The sequence below is a fragment of the Rattus rattus genome, chromosome 5 (assembly GCF_011064425.1).
Source record: "Rattus rattus isolate New Zealand chromosome 5, Rrattus_CSIRO_v1, whole genome shotgun sequence".
Lineage (NCBI taxonomy): Eukaryota > Metazoa > Chordata > Mammalia > Rodentia > Muridae > Rattus > Rattus rattus.
Window position 1 is genome coordinate 33,540,631 of NC_046158.1, and position 25,549 is coordinate 33,566,179.

General features: G+C 35.5%; 1 protein-coding gene across 1 annotated transcript in view; it reads right to left on the minus strand.

Annotated features, from left to right (window-relative positions):
• Nucleotides 1-6,667: 6,667 nt before the first annotated feature.
• The window catches only part of Hnmt (histamine N-methyltransferase), a 32,851-nt gene continuing 13,969 nt past the window's right edge, over nt 6,668-25,549 (minus strand). Inside the window, exons 3-6 of the mRNA XM_032903308.1 lie at nt 15,579-15,686; nt 14,298-14,431; nt 11,538-11,631; nt 6,668-7,705 (exon numbers count right to left, since the gene is read on the minus strand). Coding sequence (XP_032759199.1) covers nt 7,344-7,705; nt 11,538-11,631; nt 14,298-14,431; nt 15,579-15,686 — 698 coding nt within the window. The 3' untranslated portion in view covers nt 6,668-7,343. The remainder of the gene's footprint in view (nt 7,706-11,537; nt 11,632-14,297; nt 14,432-15,578; nt 15,687-25,549) is intronic.

Below are 25,549 nucleotides of genomic sequence, written 5' to 3' on the forward strand. Positions count from 1 at the left end.
TTGTTCACTCTTATTCACATACATGTCTTAGATTGTTTTTTCATTCATTCATCAAGACCACAGCAACTCTTACAAGGAAAGCATTTAATTGGGGCTAGCTTATACTTTCAGATGTTCAGTCCATTTTCCTGGCAGGAAGCAAGGCAGCTTTTAGGCAGACATGGTGCTGGAGAAGGAGATGACAGTTCTACATTTTGATCTAAGTCCAGCCAAGAAGAGGGCCTCTTCCACACTATGTGCAGCTTGAGCATAGATCTCAAAGCCCAATGCCACAGTGACACACTTCCTTCAACAATGCCACATCTATTCTTACAAGGACACACTGCCTAATAACGTAACTCCTTGTGGGCCAAGGAGTCAACACATGAGTCTATGGAAGCCAAACCTATTCAAACCACTATAGCAAGTCTATTTTATTTACTAACAATTGAATGTGAGGTCTCCTGGGTTGCTTTTTTTTTCTGGGATAAACATCATGAATGAAAGCAACTTGAAAAGGGAAGGGTTTATTTCTTCTAACAGGTTAAAGTCCATCATTGAGGAAAGCTAAGGCAGGAAATAAAAGCAGTAACTAAAGAACACTTCTCAATGGCTTATCCCATCCTCCTCTTGTGTTCTGTCAGGTTCTTAGGCAACTCAAGACTAGGTGGTTGGGCCTTTTCACATCAGTTATCAGCTTTTAAAATGATACAAGTCAATCTGACCAAGTCCTTCATCACTTGAAGTTCCTATTTGCCAAAGGACTTTATTGTGTGAGGTTGACAGCTGAAGCTGTTACAACAGAGCTTGAAGTTTTCTTTTAATCATATCTAAAATTTTCAAATATTATCTTATGTGTGAGTATAGCTTGTGGAAATTGGTTGGTAGTTTCTTCCCATTACAGGATCCTGGAGATTAAACTCAGCTCATCAGATTTGGTAGCAAGCATTTTTCCATGTTATTCCATTTCACTAACCCACAAGTGCTTTTAACTGCAGTAATTTCCTCACTGCAGATAAATTATACAAATGAGAACCTTAGTAAATATTGGAGTGTGTATTATTTCCTGATTGAGTAAATAAATGGTGAACTGTTTCAGATTTGCTATACAAATTACCTCTCAGTCATTTTCTTAATATTTTTGAGGTTTATTTTATTTATATGAGTACACTGTTGCTGTCTTCAAACACACCAAAAGAGGACATTGGATCCAATTACAGATGGTTGTGAGTCACCATGTGGTTGCTGGGAACTGAACTCAGGACCTCTGGAAGAGCAATCAGTACTCTCAACTGCTGAGTCATCTTTCCAGCTCCACCTACTAGTCATTTTTAACAAATCTATTTCATAGTTTCTAAGAGAAACTGGTCTAATCCATTTCTGGATGACCTGTGAATTGTTATATCCATCTGTCTGCTGACATGCTTGCTAATTTATGTAAAATGGCCACAGAGTAGAATCATTTTATAAGAGGAAACCTCAATTTAAAAGAAACAAAAATGGTGTCCTTACCAGACTAGTCTGTATGTAAGTTGGCATTGCATTTTCTTCACTTATGGTTGGTGTGGGAGTACTCAGCTCATTGTTGGAGTGAAAAACCCCGGTTATGAGTGCTTTAAGAAACTAGCCTGAGCAAGCTATGAGGAGCAAGGCAGTAAGCAGAGTTCACCAATGGCTTCTGCTTCAGTTTCTGCCTTCAGGTTGCTGCTTCCTTGCATGATGTAGCCCATCAAGCTGTTAGGTGAAATAAACCTTTACTTCCCAAGTTGATTTTGGTCATGCTGTTTCATCACAGCATCAAAAACCCTAACTAAGATGGCTGACCAGCACTTGTTTATAGCACTCATGGATGAGATAGAACCACTTTCAAGGTGTAAAACATAGACACCTAGGAAATCCAAGGCTATGGAACGTTAATGGCTTTGCCCTGAGGGCAGATTGGACTTCCTGAACCTCACAGACAAAGTCATGGTTGAGAATTTCATTTTTAGGAACTTAATTGGCTCATCTATATACTAGCCTCTTGTCTTTATTTTGTTTTTCCTTAATACACACACACACACACACGCACACACACACACACACACACACACACATATAAATTTTTGTCTTAGCAGTGTTTCCACTGCTGTGAAGAGCCATTATGAGAACAGCAACTCTTATTAAAAAAATTGGGGCTAGCTGATAGTTTCAGAGTTTTAGTCTATTATCATCATGACAAGAAATATGGCAGAGTGCAGGCAGACATAGTACTGGAGAAGGAGCCAAGGTTCTACATTTTTTTTAAGGTGGTTCCCTGTGTTGCATCTTTTTTTATTGCACTTTTTTATTTACATTTTAAATGTTTTCCCATATTCCCATTTCCCCTCCAGAAACCCACTATCCTAACCCCTCTGCTTCTATGAGGGTGCTCTCTCACCTACCCACCCTCTCCCTCCCACCTCCCTGCCCTGACATTCCCCTACACTGGGACATGATCCACAGGCAGCCGAAGACAAGTACTCTACTAACCAGACTACTAAGTGAACTATTTAAATGACAAAATAAAACTCAAAAAGCATTAGGTCTCCAAAGCTGGATAAATGGCTAACTACAGTGCTCATTAATATACTATTACATTAAGATACTAAATCTGCTACAGGGTCATCCAGGTTGGCATACTTATCCCCTATGCTAAACTTCTCCAGTCCAGAGGCTGGGCTGCCCTTCCCCCAAGTTGTCCTTCCCTATGTAATCCAGCCATTTTGCCTATGCCAGTCTCTTGGTTAGTCTCTTAGCCTAAACAGCCTCTCTTGGCTAGCAGCTTCTCTCCCTTTCCCCACCGACTTCCCCTTACATGGCCAAGTTCCATCTGGTTATGTCTACTCTGAACCTGCCAAACATACATGCCTCTCACTACTCTCTCTCTCTCAGATCTACAATAAACTTTCTCCTCCACCATACCTAGGTCCTTTCCTTCTTTATTTTTTTCATTTAAAAGTATCATTAAATAAATATCTGAAAACATTAAATATATACTTGGATCTGCATAGTTTTATAGTCTATGAATATTAATTCTTTATGAACTCCTCATCTCATTTTATGAATGTAAAGGTCACTTAATTTTTCTTGGTTCATGGTAGCAGACCAATTACAAGTTGGTAATTTTAATGATAAGAAAGTATTAGCTCTTAAAATCCTGTTTATCATAGTATATTTTCTCTTTGGATTTTGACAACACCCTCTAAGAGCAAATGTCAGAAAGAGTTACAAGTAAATTCACGTTTACACTAATTCTGAGGGAAACAACTCATTTTAGGCAGAGGGTATTATTTCTTTTTAAAGTATTTCTATTGTTCTTATTCCTTTGTTGCTTTGCTTTTTGTTTTGGTTTGCTGGTTGTTTTTGTTGTTGTTGTTGTGCTGGGGATGAAATTCAGGGCCTTGAGTATGCCTTTCAATTGCTCTAGCACCAGTTTAATTTCCTGAGCCATATTTATAACACTAAACTAAACACACAACGTATAAGGCACATGGTTCAGGAAAAAAGAATTTATCAGTCATCTTGTTTATCAGCTCCCACATACAAGGCACCATGCTATACTGAGAGATTCATAACAATATACAAAATAACATTCTAAATTTATATTATTTTGGTTTTATCTTAATATAAAAACAAAGTTAGTAAGTCAATATATGACTACCTCAAATCCTTTGTGATATCAGGAAATACAGGAAGAAGTCAATAGCTACATTCACTGAAGCTCTATGGCTTTCTGTTGTGACTGGAGAGGACAAAGCAAAGGTTCCTCCATTTTGTCTTCTTGCTGAGACTATTGCAGGTTTACCTAGAAATTCATCTCCTTGATAAGATGAAATTTTCTATGGAAAATTTCCCCCACTCTATTCTAGGAACCAAGGTCAGAATGTCCTACTAACTTATTTGTGTGGAAACCCTCTATAGCTAAAGACTTAATTTAGCTGTTTCTGTTAAACTACTTGCTTCTGCAAAGCCCTTCCTCCTCTACCCACCTGAGAATGCTGTCATGATGTCATTTGGGCCTTTAAAAACCCTATGCTCTGGACACCTGGGTCTACCCAAATACCTTTGTATGGTCCCAGCCAGCTGGAATAAAGATTTTCAATTGACTCTGTAATACTAAGTTTTAGGCATGTGTGGAGATGGTTTCCTATGTAATATAATATTTAGTAAATCAGGGATGAAGGCTTACCCTTGTAATCTCAGCATTCAGTAGGCTGATACAGCAGACTTGCCATTACAGAGAGGCCACAGCACCTAAAGAAAGTATGGTCTATAAAATGAGAGTCTGTCTCAAAAACAGTCAAAATTTAAAAAGCAAACAAAGAAGTCTTGTGTGAAATGATCCTTGTGAGACAATTATAAATCAGCTCCCTTTATTAAGCAAATTAAGAGTATACTGAGCCCTCTAGCCAGCTGACCAGAAGTATGTTTGTGCCTGGGAAAAACTCTGCCTAGACAAAAAGTAACTTTTTATCAAAAGCCTGCAATGACATCACATCTGATGCAGGCCAGGGGAGCTTACAAATATAAACATGGATGTGTACAACATCCCAGCAGGTCATTCCTCCAGAAGAATCAGACTGTTTTTTGCATATCCAAATCTTTTCTTGGCAAGGAAAAGGGGCCATTTTGGTGTTGTGAAGTACTACCAAGAAGAGTGGAAAACCATTTATTGACAGGCAATAGCAGCTCCCAAATGGAGGAGGAGCAAGCTGAGGGCAATTTGACCATTAATTTATTTTATTGTATATTCCTGTTATATTAAATGAATGTAGATGAGAATTTATTTACCCTTCCATTTTTTTAGAAAAGGCCTATAAAGATGAGGAAAAGGTCATATTTATAAATAACAACCTGTAAGCTGATCTATTTCTATCATTAAGTAGCATGTTCATTCTTTTCCTACAAAAGACCGTAATTGCTCTGCAGTCTTGCTTTCTGTTCTACTGTCAAAGTTGCTCCATCCTTATGAATCAGATCTATTCCGATCTTTTGGTGGTTTTATTCAGGAATTTAATTAAGCTGTCCAAGAAAATTAGTTTAGTTTATGCTCATTATAAACAAAGCTTGATTATTTGTCAATATAAATAGATTCTAAGCCACAGAGATTAACTTTGGGTTAAGAAGGGGCACAGACTCTTCAAAGAGACGATTCCACAACCTAAATAATAATGCCATCATGGGAATGAGAACACCATCTATCGCTGAATTTCAGACTCAGGAACAAGGTGCATATTTTACATAGCAACACAGACCTGGCCTCCAGGTTCCCCTACCATCCCTCAGTCCCTACTTAGCATACCCCATTCCCAATCCTGAACTGACGGGGCTGCCCTTCTGCCAGAGGCTCTTTGATATATATATTTTGCTCAGATATTTTGGTTTCTCCTCTCTTTGTCTCCTCCTCCTCCTCCTCCTTCTTTCTCCTTTCTTCTTTTTCTTCCTCCTCCTCCTCTTCTTCATCACTGCATTTCCTTTTCTCTACATGCACTCTTTCTCTCTCTTCTCTCTCCCCTTCCCCCTAGCAACCCACTGCTCTCCTTCCTTGGGTAGAGTGAACTCACCTCCCTGATAGCAGCTTCCTGCCTTTATATTTAATCTGGCTTGAATTGACTTGTTTCACTGGAAAAGAAATAATGTATCAACTATGAGTTAAGGCTTTTGTACTATAAAAATCATAGCTCCCTGGACCTTTCTTCTCACTTCTGATGGGAATTATCAGTTTATTATTATAGAAATTATTTATGAATTACTAAATTACTTAGTAACTTAAATATATACTATTATTATTAGAATAACTGAATTATTTAAAACAAAACATTAGCTTCATTTAGACTCTCAGTCATTATACTAGACATTTAGAGTAGAGCACCAAACAAAATAATACTCATACCCTTTGTGGAGCTTTGGACTGAAATCTTATTGTCAAAGTAACTTTTTGGAGGAAGGTTATCATATAACTTTTACATTATAAAATAAATATAGTATCATATATGGTATAATATATTTTATATATTGATATGTTTTATAAAATGAAGAATATATTTTGTGGAGCATGGTATGGTATGATGAGAGAACATACCTCAGCAGGCCCAAGCTAAGGCATCCCTCCCCAATGCAGTACCAGCAATATGATGGGTGTAATAGAGAATAGAGTTTATTTAGGGCATGGGAAGTAGAGTTGAGAAGGCAGAGAAAGAGAGGAGACAGAAAAGGACAGAGAGAGAAAGAGAAAGAGATGAGAAGAGACTGGCCAGGAGCACGTGGAGAGAAGGGCGGAGGGGAAAGGGAGGGAGGGAGAAAGGGATCAGATAGAAAAGGGCAAAGAGTCAAAGAGAATGGAAGAAGCCAAACGGTTCCTTTTATTGTAAGCCAGGCCTACCTGGATGTTGCTACTGTTGGATGGAGCATAGAAGGAATTCCAATATATATATATATATATATATATATATATATATATATATATATATAATGTGTGTGTAGATGTATATGTATATTTAGATAATATGTATATTTAGGTAATAGATATATATATAAATACTATAAAATATTAGTATTTTAAACTTTAGAGGACTTTTAAACGTGTCAGAAACTAAAACTTAAAAACAAAAAAAGTGAATGGAATTGATTGTTACAAAAGATAACTTAGAGAAAACAAAGAACCAAATTTATAGTAATCCTTTAAATATTTATTTTAGTTTTAATTATGTATGTGGGGTAGGGTATGTACACATAAGTGTTGACTCCCAGAGAGGCCAGTATATGGCATCAGATTCCCTAAAGATGACATCATAAATGGTTAGAAGGTACAGCACATGCATGTTTCAAACTGAACCCTAGCAGGTCCTCTGGAAGAACCATCCCACCAGCCCATGATTTTCTGATGCTATTAATAAAACATATGATAGAAACTACTGTAGAAGAAAGTGAGAAGATTAACACTCTGTACAAGTAGAGAAATACTTAGGTTTTGTCAACAGAGAATCAATAAATATCACCTTACTCAAAAGAATGGATGACACATATTTTATTACTATTCTAAAAATTTCCAGTACACTAAGAAAATGGAAAGAACTTTACTATCAGTAAGCTAATGAAACTCAAGTCACATGTTTCCAGTTGGGCAGTGTTTAGCCTGAGTATTAGCTTTTAAGGTCACAACTGGAAGTGGCTCAGTTCTTAAGAAAGTCTAAGTTGTCTTGGAAATTTGTAGATTTCACTTATAAGAGATAATATTGTATTCTATTATGGGATTAATTTTAACTTCAATATTTAAATAATATGTATTTAATATGTAAATAAATCAGCATTTGGTCAAAATATGAGTTCTGAATACTCATGACTTATACATTTGCCTCAACCACTATAAAACTCAGATTGTTGTTGAAAAGTACCTTCCCCTCTTTCTTAACACTAAATTCAGGCTCTTGAAGATCTTTCATAATTTCCTCTTTGAGATCCAGTGGTGCTGTTTTGATAAAGTTGCAGGTTTCTGTCAAAAAATCCCAAAGCAGGTCTCCATTTTCATTACCATCAATAAAACAGTCTGTTATGTCCATAGTGGACAAAAGGTCATAACATTCATACTTAATACCCAGGTCGTCCAGTATCTGAGCAAGATCAGAAGATGTGACATACTGGCAGAGGTCATCCCTGGGTAGGCGGGATCCATATTTTTTCCATAGCTTTTCCCAGCCACTAGTTCCTATGCAAAAAACAAAGTTGATGTTGTCTTTATTTTTTCTTTCATTTAGCCTCTCTCAGTCATTATACTAGACATTTAGAGTAGAGCACAGAACAAAACAATATTCATACCCTTTGTGCAGCTTAATTCAAGTTGCATAACAAAACCAGGGAGAAGATTAAATAGGTAATTAAATATATCATATGATATAAATTGTAAGCCAAAAACAGAGTAAGGCATAATAAGTATGGTCAAAGACATTTAAATACTGCTGTTTTACCTATAGTGATCACAGAGACTGTTTCATGTGCTAACATTTGAGGACAAATCTCAGCAATCATGTAGACATCACAAGGAAGATTACTCCAAATGGAAAGAACAACTATTAGGGATTTGAAGCAAATGCAAGGTTGGCACATTTAAGAACTAACCAGCCAGCCAAGGAACTTGGAGTTGAATGAGCATGAGAAAGAAGTAAAAAACATATCTGTGAAATATTTCAGTGTAAAAATTCATCACTTAAAACAAAATTCAAATAGTTTATACTTCCTATTCAGTTCATTTTTTCATGTTGATAATCAAAAAATTCTGCTAGTTAGTGCTAAGTGAATATTTATTAAGTTAAAATTGCTCTGTAACAGAAGCAAAGGAACACAGAATAAATAGGATCTATATAGTACACTGACCACTAAATGATCTGATTTTCTTGAATAACCTGTCTTTCTTGTCCTAATTAGTTTTATTTATTTAGCCTACATTGTTTTGTCAGACCACCTCCATATACAGCATATATGCATGGGAAAATATTCTCTTTTGGTTGTACTTTAGAACCTTGTAGTCCCAGTATCACAAAATACAAATAAACAACTATTCAATTGAATTCAAACACATGTTGACCATTTTCTGTTAACCCATAGCTTATACGAAGCTATAGTAATAAACTGAAAGGCAAGGGCACTGATCTTTGATTTCCTTAGCTCATAAGAGCCTTTGATATGAAGGGAGGGAGTACTCAATATACTTAGGATAAAATCTAACGCCATTTGCTCCATGTTTTTAATGGATACGCATGAAAGCGTATGACTGAGGGAACTAGGAATAATCTAGTCAACTAAGCTGATGGAAAATGGACAAGATATTTGGCAGTAATATTTCTATAATTGGGTTCAATATCTTATTTAAGCACAAAGCAAACTCTTTTAAAAGGTGATTTTTTTGTTTTATAATTCATATTATATATTTATTTAATATTCCTGACAAGTATAAGGAAATTCCTGGAATATTTTTTCTTGTTTTGCTCAGTGGTTATGTTAAGAAGAAGATAATGTGACATTCTTCCCAGAAGTAGTGACTACGATAACAGTAAGACCTTATTTGAGTTCTAGTCTAGTGAACTGAACGCTCTTAGTTCTTAACTCTCATTTCCAGGAACAATATCAACTAAAAATGCTTACTTCTTACAGATGACAATATCCTATTCTTCAATGAATAATAAAAGCTTGTGAACTACGTGTTTGAAAAAGCAGAAACTATTTCTACCATATAAATTGCATCAACTGAATAATTTCTAGCTCAAGATTCTTTTTTAAAAAATGCTTATTGTTGCTTTTACTGACCTTTTGATTCCATATAAAAACACACAGAGCTCATTTGGATCCCATGTATGGATAAATGCAAATAACATGGCTCTTCTAGCTCTCTGCAAATAGCCTAAAATTAACTAAGGCTTAGAAGTAAAGTGTATGTATGTTAAAGTACACTCTGTTCATACACCATGTGTCCTCATACTCTTCTCTGTGTCTGTTTTGTTTTCAGATTTCTTAGTGCTAATAGCCTATGGGTATATTAACTTTTTTGCTGCAGCCAGCAGACTATTCTATCTATAAAAGGACTTGATCAATTCTAAAATTCACATAGAATACCATATTCTAAACCATAAAATGCTTTTCTTTTTGGCAAATACCTAACAATTAAATATGAAACTGCTCAAAATGTCAGATTCATTAGAAGAATTGTGATTAGTATAAAGTATGTTAATTCAAGATGAATTTCTGTTTAGAATAGTGTTTCTATTTTACTGATGCTGATCATAAGACATTTCACAACATTGAAAACTGGGTTTAACTTTGTAATACAAAGTACTCTTGACTAAGTGTCCTAATTTAGCCATGAGTTAGAAAAGATTCAATTTACTTAATCTCTTCAAAATGGAAAACCAGATCTTGCCCATATAAATGAGTAACTTTAACTAACTAGAGGTAAAAGTAGTATATCAGAATGTACGCATAGGGAGTTGGGTGTATGCAAGAGTTCCTGGCTCTAAACCATCATGTGAAGTAGAGCCCAAGGGTTATAGCCACAATAGCATCATCCATTTAGAAAAATACTCCTTATACATGAAGACAAATTTTGTAGTACACAGTGTCATTGCTTGGAGCTGATATCTGGTAATGATTACAAGGACTGTGGTGTATTTAGAAAAGGGTCACTTAGTAACAAGTGAACAATCCAGGAAATCCATTAAAGAACTACTACAAAGACAGAGAAGAGTGGCGGGTGCCAATGATACTCAAGTGACAGAGAAAGGAGGGCTGTTAACTTTGAATCCCACCTACACTCACAGTGAAATCTTACAAATGACCTTAATGCCAGTGTTTCATTTTCTAAGATTTACCTGTGTTCTTTGTGCAACACTGACTGTGACCCTGGGAGCAACAAACTAATTAAATGTCTTCTTTGAAAATTAAAACTGTATAGCAAAGTAAACCAAATGGAATATTTTATAGGTATGTAAGAAAAGCTATAATTTACTATGTTGCTAATGGCTTTAGAAATGCAAATTAGTATAATATAGTATTCAGATGAACAGGAGCATCTAAAATAATTAAAATTTTAGTTACTTTTTTAGTAAATCACAAAGATGGGGGAAAAACATTCAAGTGACACAATATATGTAAATATAATCAGTGTACTTGTTTGTCTCTCATGTTAAAACTACCATCACTTGAACTTTCTGTTCCATACGGCAAAGCTGTGCTGCTTGCTCTTTGTCAACTTGACACAAATATAGACACACCTTGGAAGAGGGATTCTCAATTGAGGGATTTCCTCCATCAGATCTGCCTGTGAGCATGCTGGAAGGACATTGTTTTTAATGTGAATTAATATAGGTGGGTCCAGTATAAATGGAGCCATCAATAGGCCAATAGGGCTAGAAGCAAGCCAGCAAGCAACATTATTTTGACATCTCTGCTGCAGTTCCTACCTCCAGGTTCCTGCTTTGAGTTTTTGCTTTGCCTTCCTGCCTTGATGGACTGTGCCCTATAAACCACATAAACATTTTTCTCCTCAAGTTTGTTTTGGTCAGTGTGTTATCACAGCAACAGATGCAGACGTACATACACAAGGCAAAGAATTTTTCCTTTCATTTTTTTCATTTATGTAAGGTTTTATTATATTTTCAGCTGTGTTTATTTGTGTATGTGTGCTTGTGCATACATGGGCATATGATAGATATATATGTATGTTAAGCTGGAGTTACAGATAGTTGTAAACTACCTGAAATAGGTTCTAGAAACCAAATTGCAGTCCTCTACAAAAGCAGTATGTATTCTATTTGTCATCTCTAACTCCTTTATAAGATGCTCTCTGAATAGATAGAGGCAAAAAGATTTGTTTCCACTAGATTCTTTAGACTAAGCCCTGTGGCAAATGGCATTTCTACTAATCTAAAAGTTAATTTGAAACTCATTTCACAACAAAGACAAAATATACTAACTTTTTCTAAACATATGTATCCATGCATCTGTTTACAATTAGTACTTTAACATCCAGGTTGACTGAAATGGCTTACCTGACACAAGAATAATGAGAATTTTAGCATTGGCAGCTAAGAGACCGTGGAAGAATTTCAGGGTGGCTGGGATATCCTTTACATAATATAGCATCTAAGTAGGAGAGAGAAAAGAAACGAGATGGTTCTCTATGTTGATTTGGACTACATAGTTTGTGTGCTTGTTGTTTGGACTTGATACTCAGAGGAAGTTTTGATTTTTCACAGAGTGAATTTTTATCAGGCAAAATCTTTGAATGTTTATAGAGATACAAAAAAATTTTGGTGATGGACAAATATGTTATCTGCCCAACTAAGGTGGTCCCTACAGGTATCCAAGTAAAGAAGTGAATGCTCAAAGAAATAAGAATGAACACTAGGTGCAAATTGACTTTGTTAATCTGGATCAGACTTGAGGAAGTCTAATAAAAGCCAGTTTATTCCCAGTGTATTTAAGCCCAGGGTAATTGAGGGGGGAAAAAACATTTCCTCGTGTAATATAATCCACAGTGATAAGGAAGTGTAATTCCACTGAAACTTGATTCAGGGTACCTGTCATTTCTTCCAAGAAGCTAATACAGGTAACCTATCTCTAGGTGGCTTAAGGCTTAAGGGTATGGTCTGGTCTTGGTCACATAGATAACATAGAATTCATTTCAACTATTTGCCACCTCTGGTCTGAACAAAAATGGCTCCACAGGCTAATATTTCTGAATGCTGCAGTGGCACTCTGTTGGAGGAAGTACGTGACTTGGGGTGGGTATTGAGGTTTCAAAAGCCCATGCAAAGCCAAATGTCTCTCCCTCTCTCCTTGTGACCTGCAGATACAGGTATAGATCTCTCAAACTACTTCTCCAGCATTGTATCCATCTGCATGCTGCCATGCTTCCTGCCATGACGAAAACGGACTAAACTTCTGCAAGGAAATGTACAAAATGTAGTCTGAGGAGAAAAGGAGCACCAAGACCTGTTAAGAAGGTAAGTCCAATGCTCAAGAAAATGAAAAGTTGAAAGAAAAGTCTGATTCCAAACGGAATAGAGTGGTGACATCAGAGCAAGACCCGGTCCAGCAAAGCTTTCAACTTGTAAATGGGAATTAGAGAAAAGCTTAGGCTTGATAAGAATGTATTTAACAAGGAAGGAGCATGTTCTAGCCCCAGCAAGCAGAAGAATTTGTCAGTTTTGGCCATGTGGTTTGGCTTTAGAGTCATGGATTCAAAGAAAGGGGCTATGGAATCTCCCTCAGTGACTAAGGAAAGCCACTGGAACCAGGCATGTGTCAGGGGTGTATCCCTGCATGGAGGCCCAGAGCTCTGAAAGTGAAGCCTGGATTTTGTTGAAAACCTCCAAAATATTGGGAATGCCATCATGATGGGACATTAGCAGGGGAGAGTTGCTACAAGGTGTGGACCCAGTCCAAGGAAAAGAAGTATGTTGCAGTCAACACAACTCAAATGAGTTGGAGATCTGAAGAATATTTTGACATTAGATATAGCGATGCAGAGTTCGGAGTTTGTCCTGATGGGTTTTGATCACTATGCTCCCTTTTGGAATGGTAGTGCATATTCTGTGCCATTGTATGTTGGAAGTATGTGATAGGGTTTTAATCATTTTGACTTTATAGGAAATTACATGAGTCTCAAAAGAGATTTTGAACTTCAAATTTTTAAACAGGTTGAGACTGTTATAGACTGTGGAGACCATTGAAGTTAGACTGAAAGCATTTTCCATTATGAAATATGTATAAGGGCAGAGAAGTGGAATATGTTGGTTTGACAAAGAAAGGCCTTCATAGAATACATAGTATTATATCTGAGTGCCTTCCTTTGTAAGAGTTGTCATGGTCATGGTGTTTTTAAACAGCAATATAATACAAGAATACATGGACAGATAATAAAAGATTAATTTTCAGGGGGCTTTTTTATTAAAAAGTATGACCGATTAAGATTGAACGAATGATCAGCAGCAGGTGACAGGAGGAGAAAAGAGAGGAAAACTAGGAAACAGCTGCATGAGGGCAGTAAACACATCTAATAGAGAAATAATGTATGATTAATAAACATTCTACTTGTCTCCTGGAACACAAAAGATTTGTTTTCTAAGGAAATATAGTCTTGGAACTGCTTAAACATGCTGAATTTTGAACTAAATTTTTTTCTTTTTTGGTTTTTATGATTCTACTTCTTTGAATTCAATGATATTTGAACTATAAGAAGGATTACAACACTGATATACTCTTTATTATTCATAAATTTCAGTGATGCCTAGAATTGAAGCCTTATGGCGTTTACTCAATAATATTGCTGATTAGTCCACTGCTGCTAAGTCATAGAAGTAAAGTCCTTCTAAATGATTGGCTCACTTAAGTAACATGTTATTGACCTAATATTATAAAATATGTCCCTTTTATTATATGTATACTATCGAAGATACCTACTAATGGAAAAACTAGGAAGTTTCTGAAAATGTCTGAAATATTTATAGATATAGATATAGGTAGAGGTAGAAATAGAGACATAGATAAAGGTGGAGATAGATAGATACATACATACTGGCCATCTATACCAACAGAGCCATTGAAAACTCACTAGGATATATTATTATCACTTTATAGTTCTAAACAAGTATCCTTTCATATGTCAAAGAATATTTGTATTTTCCTTTTAAGGCAGAAAGTGGTTGCTTATAAAACTAGAAACAAAACATTTTCATTTTATACATTCTTCATACAAACTTGAGGAAAATATCTTTTTGGTGGTATATTGTGAGACCATTTCCTACCTGAATCATATGAATAAAGTCCCACTTTGGAGGTTCTTCGTCTTCTTCCACTACACGTTTTTGATATTCAGATGATGTCTCCTTATGCCAAGCAAATTTTATGTTCTCCATGTTTGATGTCTTTGCTACAAGCTCTAAATACTCAGAAAAGGTGGCCTTCAATCAATTTTAATTACAGAACCCATTATTTTCATTTAAATTTTTAATGCAATGAATGTTAGAAGACTATGATGGCTAATCTTCATTGTTAACTAAACTACTTCAAGAATTAACTGAAATCCAAGAAGTTGGGCAAACTTGTGGGGGGGGGCAGTCTTGATTGGATCACTTGGTGTGGGAATGCCCACCCTAGATCCAAATCATTTGAGGTCAGAATGGGTCTATGAATCTAAGACCATATCTTCTGGTGGTAGCCCACATAAATGAATGTGAAAAAAAGGAAGCTTTTTTGTCTGTTTGTATTAACTTTCACTGACAAGTTCATCTATTGTGCTGCTAAGACATTCCTTTACTTTTATGACTTTATAAGTATTTTACCTACTTCTCTGGGATTCCAATCCAGACTAAAGACCAGCTGAGTTATTCAGTCTTACATACTGAACAGCTACTGGATTTGTGGGCCCTTGTATCCAAAGAAAGCCACCGTTACATTAGAAAGAACATATCCTGTAAGCCACTCTGCTACACTCCCCCCCCCACCACACACACACACACACACACACACACACACACACACACACACACACACGCATGTATATACATATATATATATACATATATATATATGTGTGTATATATATACACATATATATGTAAATTCTATCAATTCAGTTCCATTAGAGAACCTTAATATACGGACATAAAAAAGGCACTTTTTCTTTATTATGTAGCTAGCTAAGGAAATCAGAAGGTTTGTCTAGACTTTTTTTCCCCTAGTACTAGACAAACTTGGAAGTGGAAGGAAAACTAAGAAATAAATGTGAGAATGTGGTTAAATACAGGCTATATTACTGTAGTATAATGATTAAATCGACTGCAGATTTTTATGAATAGAAATTTGATATAAAACAGATTAATCAATGAAGTCAAGAAATTCACTGTCTGTAGCTTCAGGTCTTTTTGTTCCTGTTTTCTAAGAATTAATTAAGTTTTTCTCTAAATAAACGTAACAAATACATAGTAGTCATTGTGTTATTAACAATTTGAAGAACACATATATACAAACACAAACAAAAGACAAACTGAGAAGCTAAGCCTCTGAAAATAGAATTTAACATATACCTTTGTACTTGACAATTTGTTCGGCATTTGGCTCTACAACTTCATTGTTAATACAGATTCCTGGGTACTGAGCCTGGACTTTGGAGAGAATCTGAAGGTCAATTTCACCTAAAAGGTAAATAAATAGAACAAGCTACATTGAATGTGGCAATTAAGAACAACTTGAATTGATTTACTTGTTGAGTTACATTTACAAAGAATTGCAAAAACAATTAACATTCAACTGTTGCATTCCCTTAATATCTATGATGTTCAAGCACTGGATTTGAAGTAGAAATAATAACTCAGCATAAGAAGGAGTATGAATACTATTCACTTATTCTTTCATTCATATAATCTCCACTTATATCTGTTACTGTTCACTGACTCAAAGCTTCCAGGGACTAAAGGAGGCAATCACTAAGTTTTGCTGTAGTCAAATATAATTTTAACTATTTGTCAATTGAGAAATATATTTAAGCCAGAAATATTAAAATATGAGAAAAGCACAACTTGGAACTGATAACTAATTTAATACAGAAGAAAACTTAAAAGAATATTTAAAGTAAAAAGTTAAGGGATGTACGTACAGAATATAAAAATGTCAGATTTTTTTTTAAAAATTCATGCCAGGTACCAAGTGCTCTCTTCAAAAACTACTGTCTTGGGGGGGAAGGGGTTAGAACACTTGCTGATCAAATTTAAGGACTTGTCAATCCTGAAATTTGTTTCTTAACACCTCCATTTGCACACACACACACACACACACACACACACACACACACACACACACACACACACACAGCTACAGCAGACCCTTAAGGCTTTTGTCTCATAATACTGTGCCATATGCTTTTGTTGCTCATTATGTCTAACTTTGGGAAGATTCTGTCAATGCCACTCACACCAAAATTTTATAGGTTAACATCATTTCATATTTTGTCAAAAGATATTTACATTTTAATGAAAGTCAACATGTAACCTAACTAAATAAGAATTTCTAACTTAATTTGGATGTATCAGCAATAGGAAAAAATGAAACAGTTTTAAACAGAGAGGTTCAAAGAAACACATAAAGAACCAATAATATTTATTCATTGTCAACCATATTTTATATTGTACTTTATATCATCTCAATATTTATCCACCATATGAATGAATTAGGTATTATTATTATTATTTATTGTTGATTATTATTATTTACTACTGCTACTATTATCATTTTCTGACGAGTAAAATGAAGTTTGGATAGATTGTCTTAGTTAGATTTTTTTTTTTTATGGCTGTGATAAAACACCATGACCAAAAGTAACTTGGGGAGGAAAGAATTTGTTTTACCTTATGCATCTTCTAAATCACTAAGAAAAGCCAGAGCAGGAACCTGGAAGAAGGAACTGGGACAGAAGCCATAGTACAGTTGATTACTAGCTTTCTCCTTGGGGCTTGTTAGGCCTACTTTCTGATAGGACCCTGGGCCACTTGTCCAAGGACAACATTGTCCACAGTGGGCTGTATCCTCCCTCATCCATCATCAAAAGAGAAAATACCACATAGACATTCTAACAAGCCAATCTGGTGGAGGCACTTTTCTCAACAGAGGGTCTGACTTTACAACTGATAGTCGCTTGGGACAAGCCAACGTAAAACTGGCCAGCATACCAGGAGAACAAGAATCTCTGAACCAAGCAAGGCCACCTATGAGCTCACAGAGATCGAAGCTTCAAGTACAGAGCCTATGTGGATCTGAATCACGTATATATTATATAGTTTTAGCTTAGTATTTTTACGGAACTGCTTAATGTGAGAGCAAGTAGGTCTGTGACTTTTGTGCCTACTCTGTTCTCTTTTCCTCCTGGGTTGCTATGTCCAACTTCTATATATTTTTTGCTTTGTCTTATCTTTTATTTTGTCATGGTTGGCTGTTATCCCTTAGAAGCATGTTCCTTTGTAATGAGGGAGTGGATCTGGAGGGAACTGGGAAGGAGTATAAAGAGAGGAATTATAATCAGGATATATTGTATAAGAATAAATAAATCTGTGAAATGAGTGTGTGTATGTGTATGTTTATGTGTGTAACAGTAATAATTAAAGAATAAGAGGTCAGGAGAAAAATATGTGATGAAATACACAGGTGGGACTAGAGATAGAAAATGAAAGGGTATGATTATTTTTTCTAAAAAATATTTTTAAAAAACAAAATAGATTTATGTGTGCTTCTTTCTCAACAACATGAAAAGCAATATTTCGAGTTTTCCCTTGTACTGTAGTTTAGTCTGAAGGGTTTCATGGAACTGGAGAGGTGGTACAGTGGTTAAGATCCTTTGTAGCGCTTGAGGAGGGCCAGAATTTGTTGCAAATATCCACATGATATCTTACAAGCATTTGTAATTCCAGTTCCACTTCTAGCCTTCACTGGAACCAGGCATACATGTGGTGCATATATACATTCATACAAAAAACTTTTATACAAAAAGTCAGTATTACCTTGAAACCTTTACCTATGCTGTTTATCATCTGTAGTCAGTAGGCTTTAGAACTTCCTTATTCTGCTTCTCTGGTATCAAGTATTTTTTCTAATAAACAAGCCTTTCTTTTTTCAGTTCTACTAGCATTGCCCTTGCTCTGACTAAAACCATATCAAGATCAGTTCAAGAACATCAGAAAGAAAGGACCCTCCCTCCACACTATTATTTTCAGCCCAGGTGGGAGCCAATCTGTGAGTTCTCTGTGTATGATTCAGTTCCTTCCCATCCCTTCTCCCAGTGCCCAGCCTCATGTAGGAACTGCATTTGTGAGTACTCTTGTTGAGTCTAACTCACAACCCTTATCTAATACCAATGTTACCCATTCTTTTCTGCCTCTCAAAACCAATGTAAAATCTATTTCTGCATGTTCTCTTGCCCAGGCACAGACAGGATCCATATCCAAATGTTATCCTGCTGAATCAGACCCAGGTCCAACTGTGCCTCAAGCCCAGGTCCTGCCAGAAGCCACACTCTTCCATGCTTTTTCAAGGAGTCCTAATCCCCCACCCCTTTTGAGATAAGAACTTCCCAGGGGACTTTGTTCAACTAAAACCAAGCAATTTTATAAACCTAAGACTTCTGTATCATACAAATTGCCAATTAATTGGAATCACCCCAGGATCCTCAATCAATAATCAACACTGAGTAGGTGAAGACTGACCCGATCAGTCCTCCTACCTGAAATGAAATCAATAAAGTTCTTTCAACAGCACGAATAGAACCAAGTCTCCAGGCAAAACACACAGATCAGAATTTTACATGAGATGTATGACCAATCAAATAAATCCACATGCCCCAGTCCCATATAAAAACACAAATAATATGAGAGAACAATAAATATAGCCCCTTTAGAGACTACTGATAGTGTAGAAATATTCCCCAATGGGAATGACCTGGATGAATTTCAGAACATAACATTCTAAAAAATCATAAATATCATTAAAGAATCAGAAAAGAGAAGACACAGGCAAATCTTGGGTCAACATAAAGAAGACAGATTTAATTGAAGTTCAAGAAATTACAAACAAATTACTGAATCGAATACAGTAATTCCATTCTGGTAGGTTTTGCATGGTATTTATGGTTTCAGTTCCCTTTAATAAATAGAATTACTAAAGGCAATTAAGGGTTTAAGAAAAGTTAGACGCAAGTTTGTATTATTTCCACTCCTAACTCTGTTACATTCTACCAGGTGATAAATATGGTTTTTTTTTTTTTACATCTATTTTTCTCTCTTATATTACATCCTAACTATAGTTTCTCCTCCTTCCTCTCTTCCCAGTTCCCACCCCTCATCTATTTCTCCTCCATTTTCCTTCAGAAAAGGGCAGGCCTCCCAGCGATATCAACCAAACATGACATGACAAATTGAATGGAGATTAGGCTCCTCCCCTCTTATCGAGGCTGAATAAGGAGACCCAATAGAAGGAAAGGGTCTCAAAAGGAGGCAAAGGAGTCAGAGACAGTTCCTGCTCCCACTGCTACGAGTCCTATTAGAAAATCAAGCTACAAAACCATATGCAGAGGACCCATGCAGGCTTCCTGGCTTTCAGTTCAATCTCTGTGAGCCCCTATTAGCCCAGCTCAGTTGATTCTGTGGATTTTCTTGTGATGTACTTGTTCCCTCTGGCTCCTATAATTCTTCCTCCCTCTTTTCTGCAAGAGGTGATAAATATATTAAAAACCCTTTAAGATCTCAGGTGTCTGAACATTAGCTTCTTCAGTGTTAAATGAAGCCCCCAAGAGAGGGTAGGAAAATAAAACATAGTAACACCTGGAAAGTATCAAGTAATATTCTCACAAAACAACAAACCAGTAATAGTTCAACTCCTCTATTCTTCTTCTTCTAAAAATACAGTGCTTGGATATTACTATTCCAGCATAAAAAGAAGGAGGAAACATTTAAAAATGTCTAGTCAGGTATAGTGGTGCATACTTGTAACCTAAGGAATAAGGATGCAGAGGCAGCAGGATCAGGAGTACATGTCCAGACTGGACTATACAATGAGACCTCATCTAAAGTAGAAACAAAAACAAACAAACAAACAAACAAAACAAGACAAATGTGTTAGTGAATTCTGGAAAGCTCCCTGCTCATAAACTTCATTTACCTATTTATCGATCTTTCTGTCCTTATGTTTCATATCTATAAAATAGGCCTACTATAGTCTATGATAAAGAATTACTATAAATATTACAACAGATGGAGATAATTTTTCATAGTTAATGATATTTAATAGGTATTGAATAAATTGTAAATGTATTTTTATCCCCTGATTGTAATTGTTGTCCCAGAGGCTTACTGCCTCCATCCACTAACCTAGGCATGGTACTGGAAGCTTCTAGACTCTGTACAATCTAATTTAGGTCTAGAATGTTTTCAGACTTTGAGACTTGCTACTAAATAAACTCACCTTTTCTTGTTCTTTCTAAACTCTGGCTCACTGGTTCAACTCAGTTGTTCTGGCTCAAACACCTCTCCAAGCTGACTGATTCAATCTGGCTTCTCTCAGTTTCTTACTGAATTGTTCTGCTTGACTTCATATTATCTTTGACAATCTATTCTAATCTTCTGACTTCTTATTCTCTAGTTCATTCTGCCTTTATCTCTATCTAGCTTCTTCTCTCTTCAGCCTGTCTCTGTACAACTGTTTTAATAAAACTGCCTTCTTTTTTCCATGTACTGCCCCTCAAATAGCTTCTCTTTACTTTCTCTCTTCTCATGAGAATTGAGCATATCCTATTTTGTCAAATCTTTCTCTGATTTTGTCTGACACTCAACTGGACATCATTTTCAAGTATGGATGCTTCCTTCTACAAACTAACTTTATCTTCATTGTTTAGGATTCCAAACAGAAGGATTAAATGTGTAACAGGTTTTTTCAGTAAATAAGACAATCTCAGGTTTTACAGTATGATCACATATCCTGCAACAACAAATTGTAGCTATTATATATTAATTCAAAAACATTTTTAAAGATTTTTTTGTTTGCTTTTAGTTATGTGGTATGTATGTGTCTGCATACCTGTAGTGGGAAAATTAGTAAAGCCATTGTATCTGGAACAAAGAATTGGGATTGTTTTTAGGTACAACAAAACTGTGAAGAAATCTTTTATATCTGATCAGTGATTGTTATCTGTGATTTATGGAGCTGTATTTCTGAACGATCCAGAAATATATGGCCTTCTCATGACTTCAGTCACAAAACTTGGAATTTTTGTCTTACTGAACACTGTAAATGCTGTACAGTAAGGATTGAGAAATGCATCAGTCATGTGTTCCTCAGGCAGCACATAGAACAGAACAGATCTGGTAGAGGAACCTGACTTACTCTAAAGTTAACTTTCCTGTAACAATTAATAACTACACTTCCACAAAACTGATAGGGGTTCAGTCCTCTAAGGCAGATCCACCTTTCTGCTGCAAAGCCGTATTACATTCTCAACTGTCTCTCTTTATTTGATCAACGACATAATTCAGATTACCAACATGGACCTTGTGTATGCATGTGCCAGCACAGGCCAGAAGAGCACATTGAATCCCTTAAAACTGGAGTTAGAGGATCTTATAAGCCCACTGACATGGGTACATGAAACCAAATGCCTCAACAAGAGCAGGGAATGCTCTTAACCATTGAACTATCTTCCCACCCTAATATTTGAAAACTAATTTGTATTGTCTTATTTAATAGCAAAGGTCATTTAGAACCCCATTATCCAATTAATAGACTATATCCCAACAGGGACAGGGATCTGCAAGATACAAATGTGTATTTTAGGAAAATTTCAATACCACATCATGATCCGTGTGTGTGTTTGTGTGTGTGTGTGCCTGTGTGTGTGTGTGTTTGTGTGTGTGTGTGTGTTTGTGTGTGTGTGTGTGTGTGTGTGTGTGTGTGTAGGAAGGTAGGTAGCATATATGTATATGCATTTATATATGTATATGAATACATTGTGTGTATACATGTATATGTGTGTTTGTATAATGCCAGACCATTGCTTCATTCTTACTAATTCTATAGCTATACAACTGAACTTATTTGTTTTTCTAAGTATTTAATATTTTTAATATTTAAAATTATTTTATTATTTCATGTGTGTTCATCTGTATTTGGGTATCTATGCAATATATGTGTATCATGTCCTCAGAGCCCAAAAGAGGGCATTGGCTCCCCTGAGACTGGAGTTACCAAGAGTCGTGAGCTTCCATGTGGGTGGTGGGCATCTAGCCTGGGCCTCTGGAAGAGCAGCAGTGGCTACTAACCAGTAAGCAATCAGTCCATCTCAAATATAGTCTTAATTTACAAATGGTGATTTTTTTCATTTTGTTCTTCATCATTCATTTTTCAAGCCTTATTAAATTAGCTCAAAGAAACTTGCTTGCTTGGCTTTTAAAACATTGGCTACAATGTCATGTACACTTGTGTTCCATTCTCCCAGATGTGTAAAATGCTTGTAGATAGCCCTAAATTTTATAGACTACATCACCAGGTCTACATTTTTCTCAGTAACTGCTATTTTGCTATTTATTAGTGATTCAAATTAGAACTTTCTTAAGTTCTATATAATTAAAACCTCACCTAAAGGTGGAATGAATATCTAGAAGCCCAGTGGGAGAGGAAAAAATATGACCTCAATATATTAAATAAAAAAAACTTAAATTTAAAAAATTTGTGTCTTCAACAGAAACAAACATATTGACAGCCATGTGAATGGAGAGAGGCTTACCTCTTTCCCACCTAAAAGGCTACTCAAAAACCATAGATTTTTGGACTATAAGCAACTCTAGTAGCCCAAACATTCAAGATATTAGTACCTAAGCCCTTTTCTAATACATGTGAACAGGTTGGGTTTCCTCCCTCTTTATGCTAGCATTAAAGTAACAGATAATTTACTCTCTGCACATTTACTTCCACTTCCTCGCAGGTTTACTTATTGCCAAACCCTTAGAGTGAACTGTGAAATCGCTTTCTTGGCCTTTCAATTCCTGGGAATAGATATTTTTCAGGTTTTTCAACAAGAAAAATTTGAAGGCAGCAATAAATACATTCAATTTATGTTTTCTTGTTTCTCATCCCTAAATTCTGTCTTTCATCATTCTCAATTTATTGATCTAGATAGTAAAACATTAATCTTTGCTCTCTGCCATCTCCTAGTGAAGTAAGAAATGGAAGTAATAAACCAATGTTACAAACAATTTATCAATAAAATTGTGTTTTTCAAAAAATTACATAAAAGTGAAACTTAGCTAAAAGAGCAGGTCTCTGCCAGTCAGTTTAAGAAAAGACAACGTTGGCTGACAGCCACTAATTAAGTCCTGTATTTCTTATCAGAAAAAGAATAATTACAGCAAGCAAGCATGATGACCCTGGTTAGTAGTCACTCAGGAAAAGCAGCCCTGGTCTGTCTTTACTGATAACCATATCAGTACTATTAAATTGTAACTCTACTCATTTATCCAAACTGCTAAACTTTGGAGTTTCTGCTTTGTAAAACAATTGTCCAAAGTTTAACTTAGCACCATGAACCTATACAATCTGAGTGGTATTTCTGTTCAGGGACAATCAGGGACACTCTGCCTTTGCTGCACTCCTCAGAACACAGCACACACTTGTATTGCTGGAAAGACATTGTACTACCATTACACTTCAGACCGTTTAGTACCCACTCTAATTATATTTATTCTGCTGTTATCTTAACTTAACAGATATGCCAGCCCATTTGCTGACCTAACAGCTAATATCAATAAACTTCTGTGTTCTCTTAATATTTTATTTGAGAAAGGAGATGAAATTAAAAGGTGCTAAGATTATATTTTTTATTCAACTTTCTTTAAATTTACTTATTTTTATTTTATGTGCACTGATGTTTTGCCTGAACGTATGTCTGTCTGAGGGTGTCAGATCCCTAGAACTGGAGTTACAGACAGCTATGATCTGCCTCTGGGTAATGCAAATCGAACCCTAGTCCTTTGGAAGAGCAGGCAGTGAATTCTCTTAACCACTGGGCTATCTCTCTACCAACAAAAAAATATATATATAATAATCAAATTTTCAAGTATTTGGTCATTACTAAATTATAATTTCTTTTTCATGAGGTTAATAATTTTTACATTCATTTTGTACAAATTGTTGGATCCTGGCCTTTATTCTACCTAATAAATAGCGTTTAAGTTATTTGTAAGTAAGAATAAATTACATTTTTGTCCTATTTCTGACCTTCTATAGAATTGCTGGTTTTGTATAAAAAACAAATGCTGTGTTATATAACAAAAACCACCCAAGTACTCTCAACTGATAGCAATAAAATTATTACCAAAAGATTATGAGTTCCTACCATAATGGAACCACAAATAAAACACTGAATAGAATTAAATTGTTGGATTTTGTTCTGGCTAATACTTGTAATACTTTCTTATATTGGAATATAATAACTGAAAAAACATAAATGTCATATATGCAAAGTCCACAACAAGGAGAATATATTGCCAATAACTTCTTTCTAGAGCATAAGTGTTAAGTTAGTAGAACTGTTTTTTATTAGCATTTCTGCTTTCCAAAAACACTACAGACTTCTTGTCTTCCATGTGCCATCTAACATGAAATAACACCTATAAAAATTAAATGATAGTTAGTAGTAAAACCCTACCAAGTTTAATTTTAATTTAAGGAAACATCAATATTAAGAAATGGACCAAAAAGCAAATTCTATCAGATTTAGAGTAGAAATAATGTTACCATTCAAAAAAAAAAAAAAGCAACTGCTAAAGTCAATCTGACATGACTATGAAACCCTGAAAAACAAAAACAAAACAAACAAAGAACAACAAACCTATTCCTGGCTGTTCATTGCTTCTTATTAAAGCATACATACATAAAGCTCAGTTGGGCTCTGTAAAAGTTGGCTTTAAGGCTCTGTCCATGATTTGTCTTCTCTATGATTTCATCATGGCTTATTTTTATTCACATATTTGTTTCATACATTTCTCCATCACTAGAACATATAATTTGTAAATAACAGTGCTACAGATGAGGGAAATTATTTTAAAATTACTCAATGGAGTTTTCTATCAATTTACTTTCTTTTGAGCTGTATAGAGTCCTAATAATTGCTTGGATTATGAATAAATCATGAGATTTTTTAAATGTCTTACCATATACATATACAAATAGCTGTGATAAACACTAGTTTTGCAAAAGAAAAGACTGCACTGGCAACTTTCTTCTCATATTTCTGAAATTAAGAAATAGCCAAAGAAATAACCAAAGAACATAAGCACTAAGTGGTATAAAAGCAGTATTGCTAAACTTCCTTCCCAGTGGAAGATGAAACTAAGGTCTATTCCTTCTCCTAATGAAGATATTGAGCTTTCTTACAGAGCACAAGCAAGGGGTTACTTACAGGATGTGGGCACTACTCCACTGGCCACACCTGGAAAGCCTCAGTCAATAGGAATGAGTACTACCT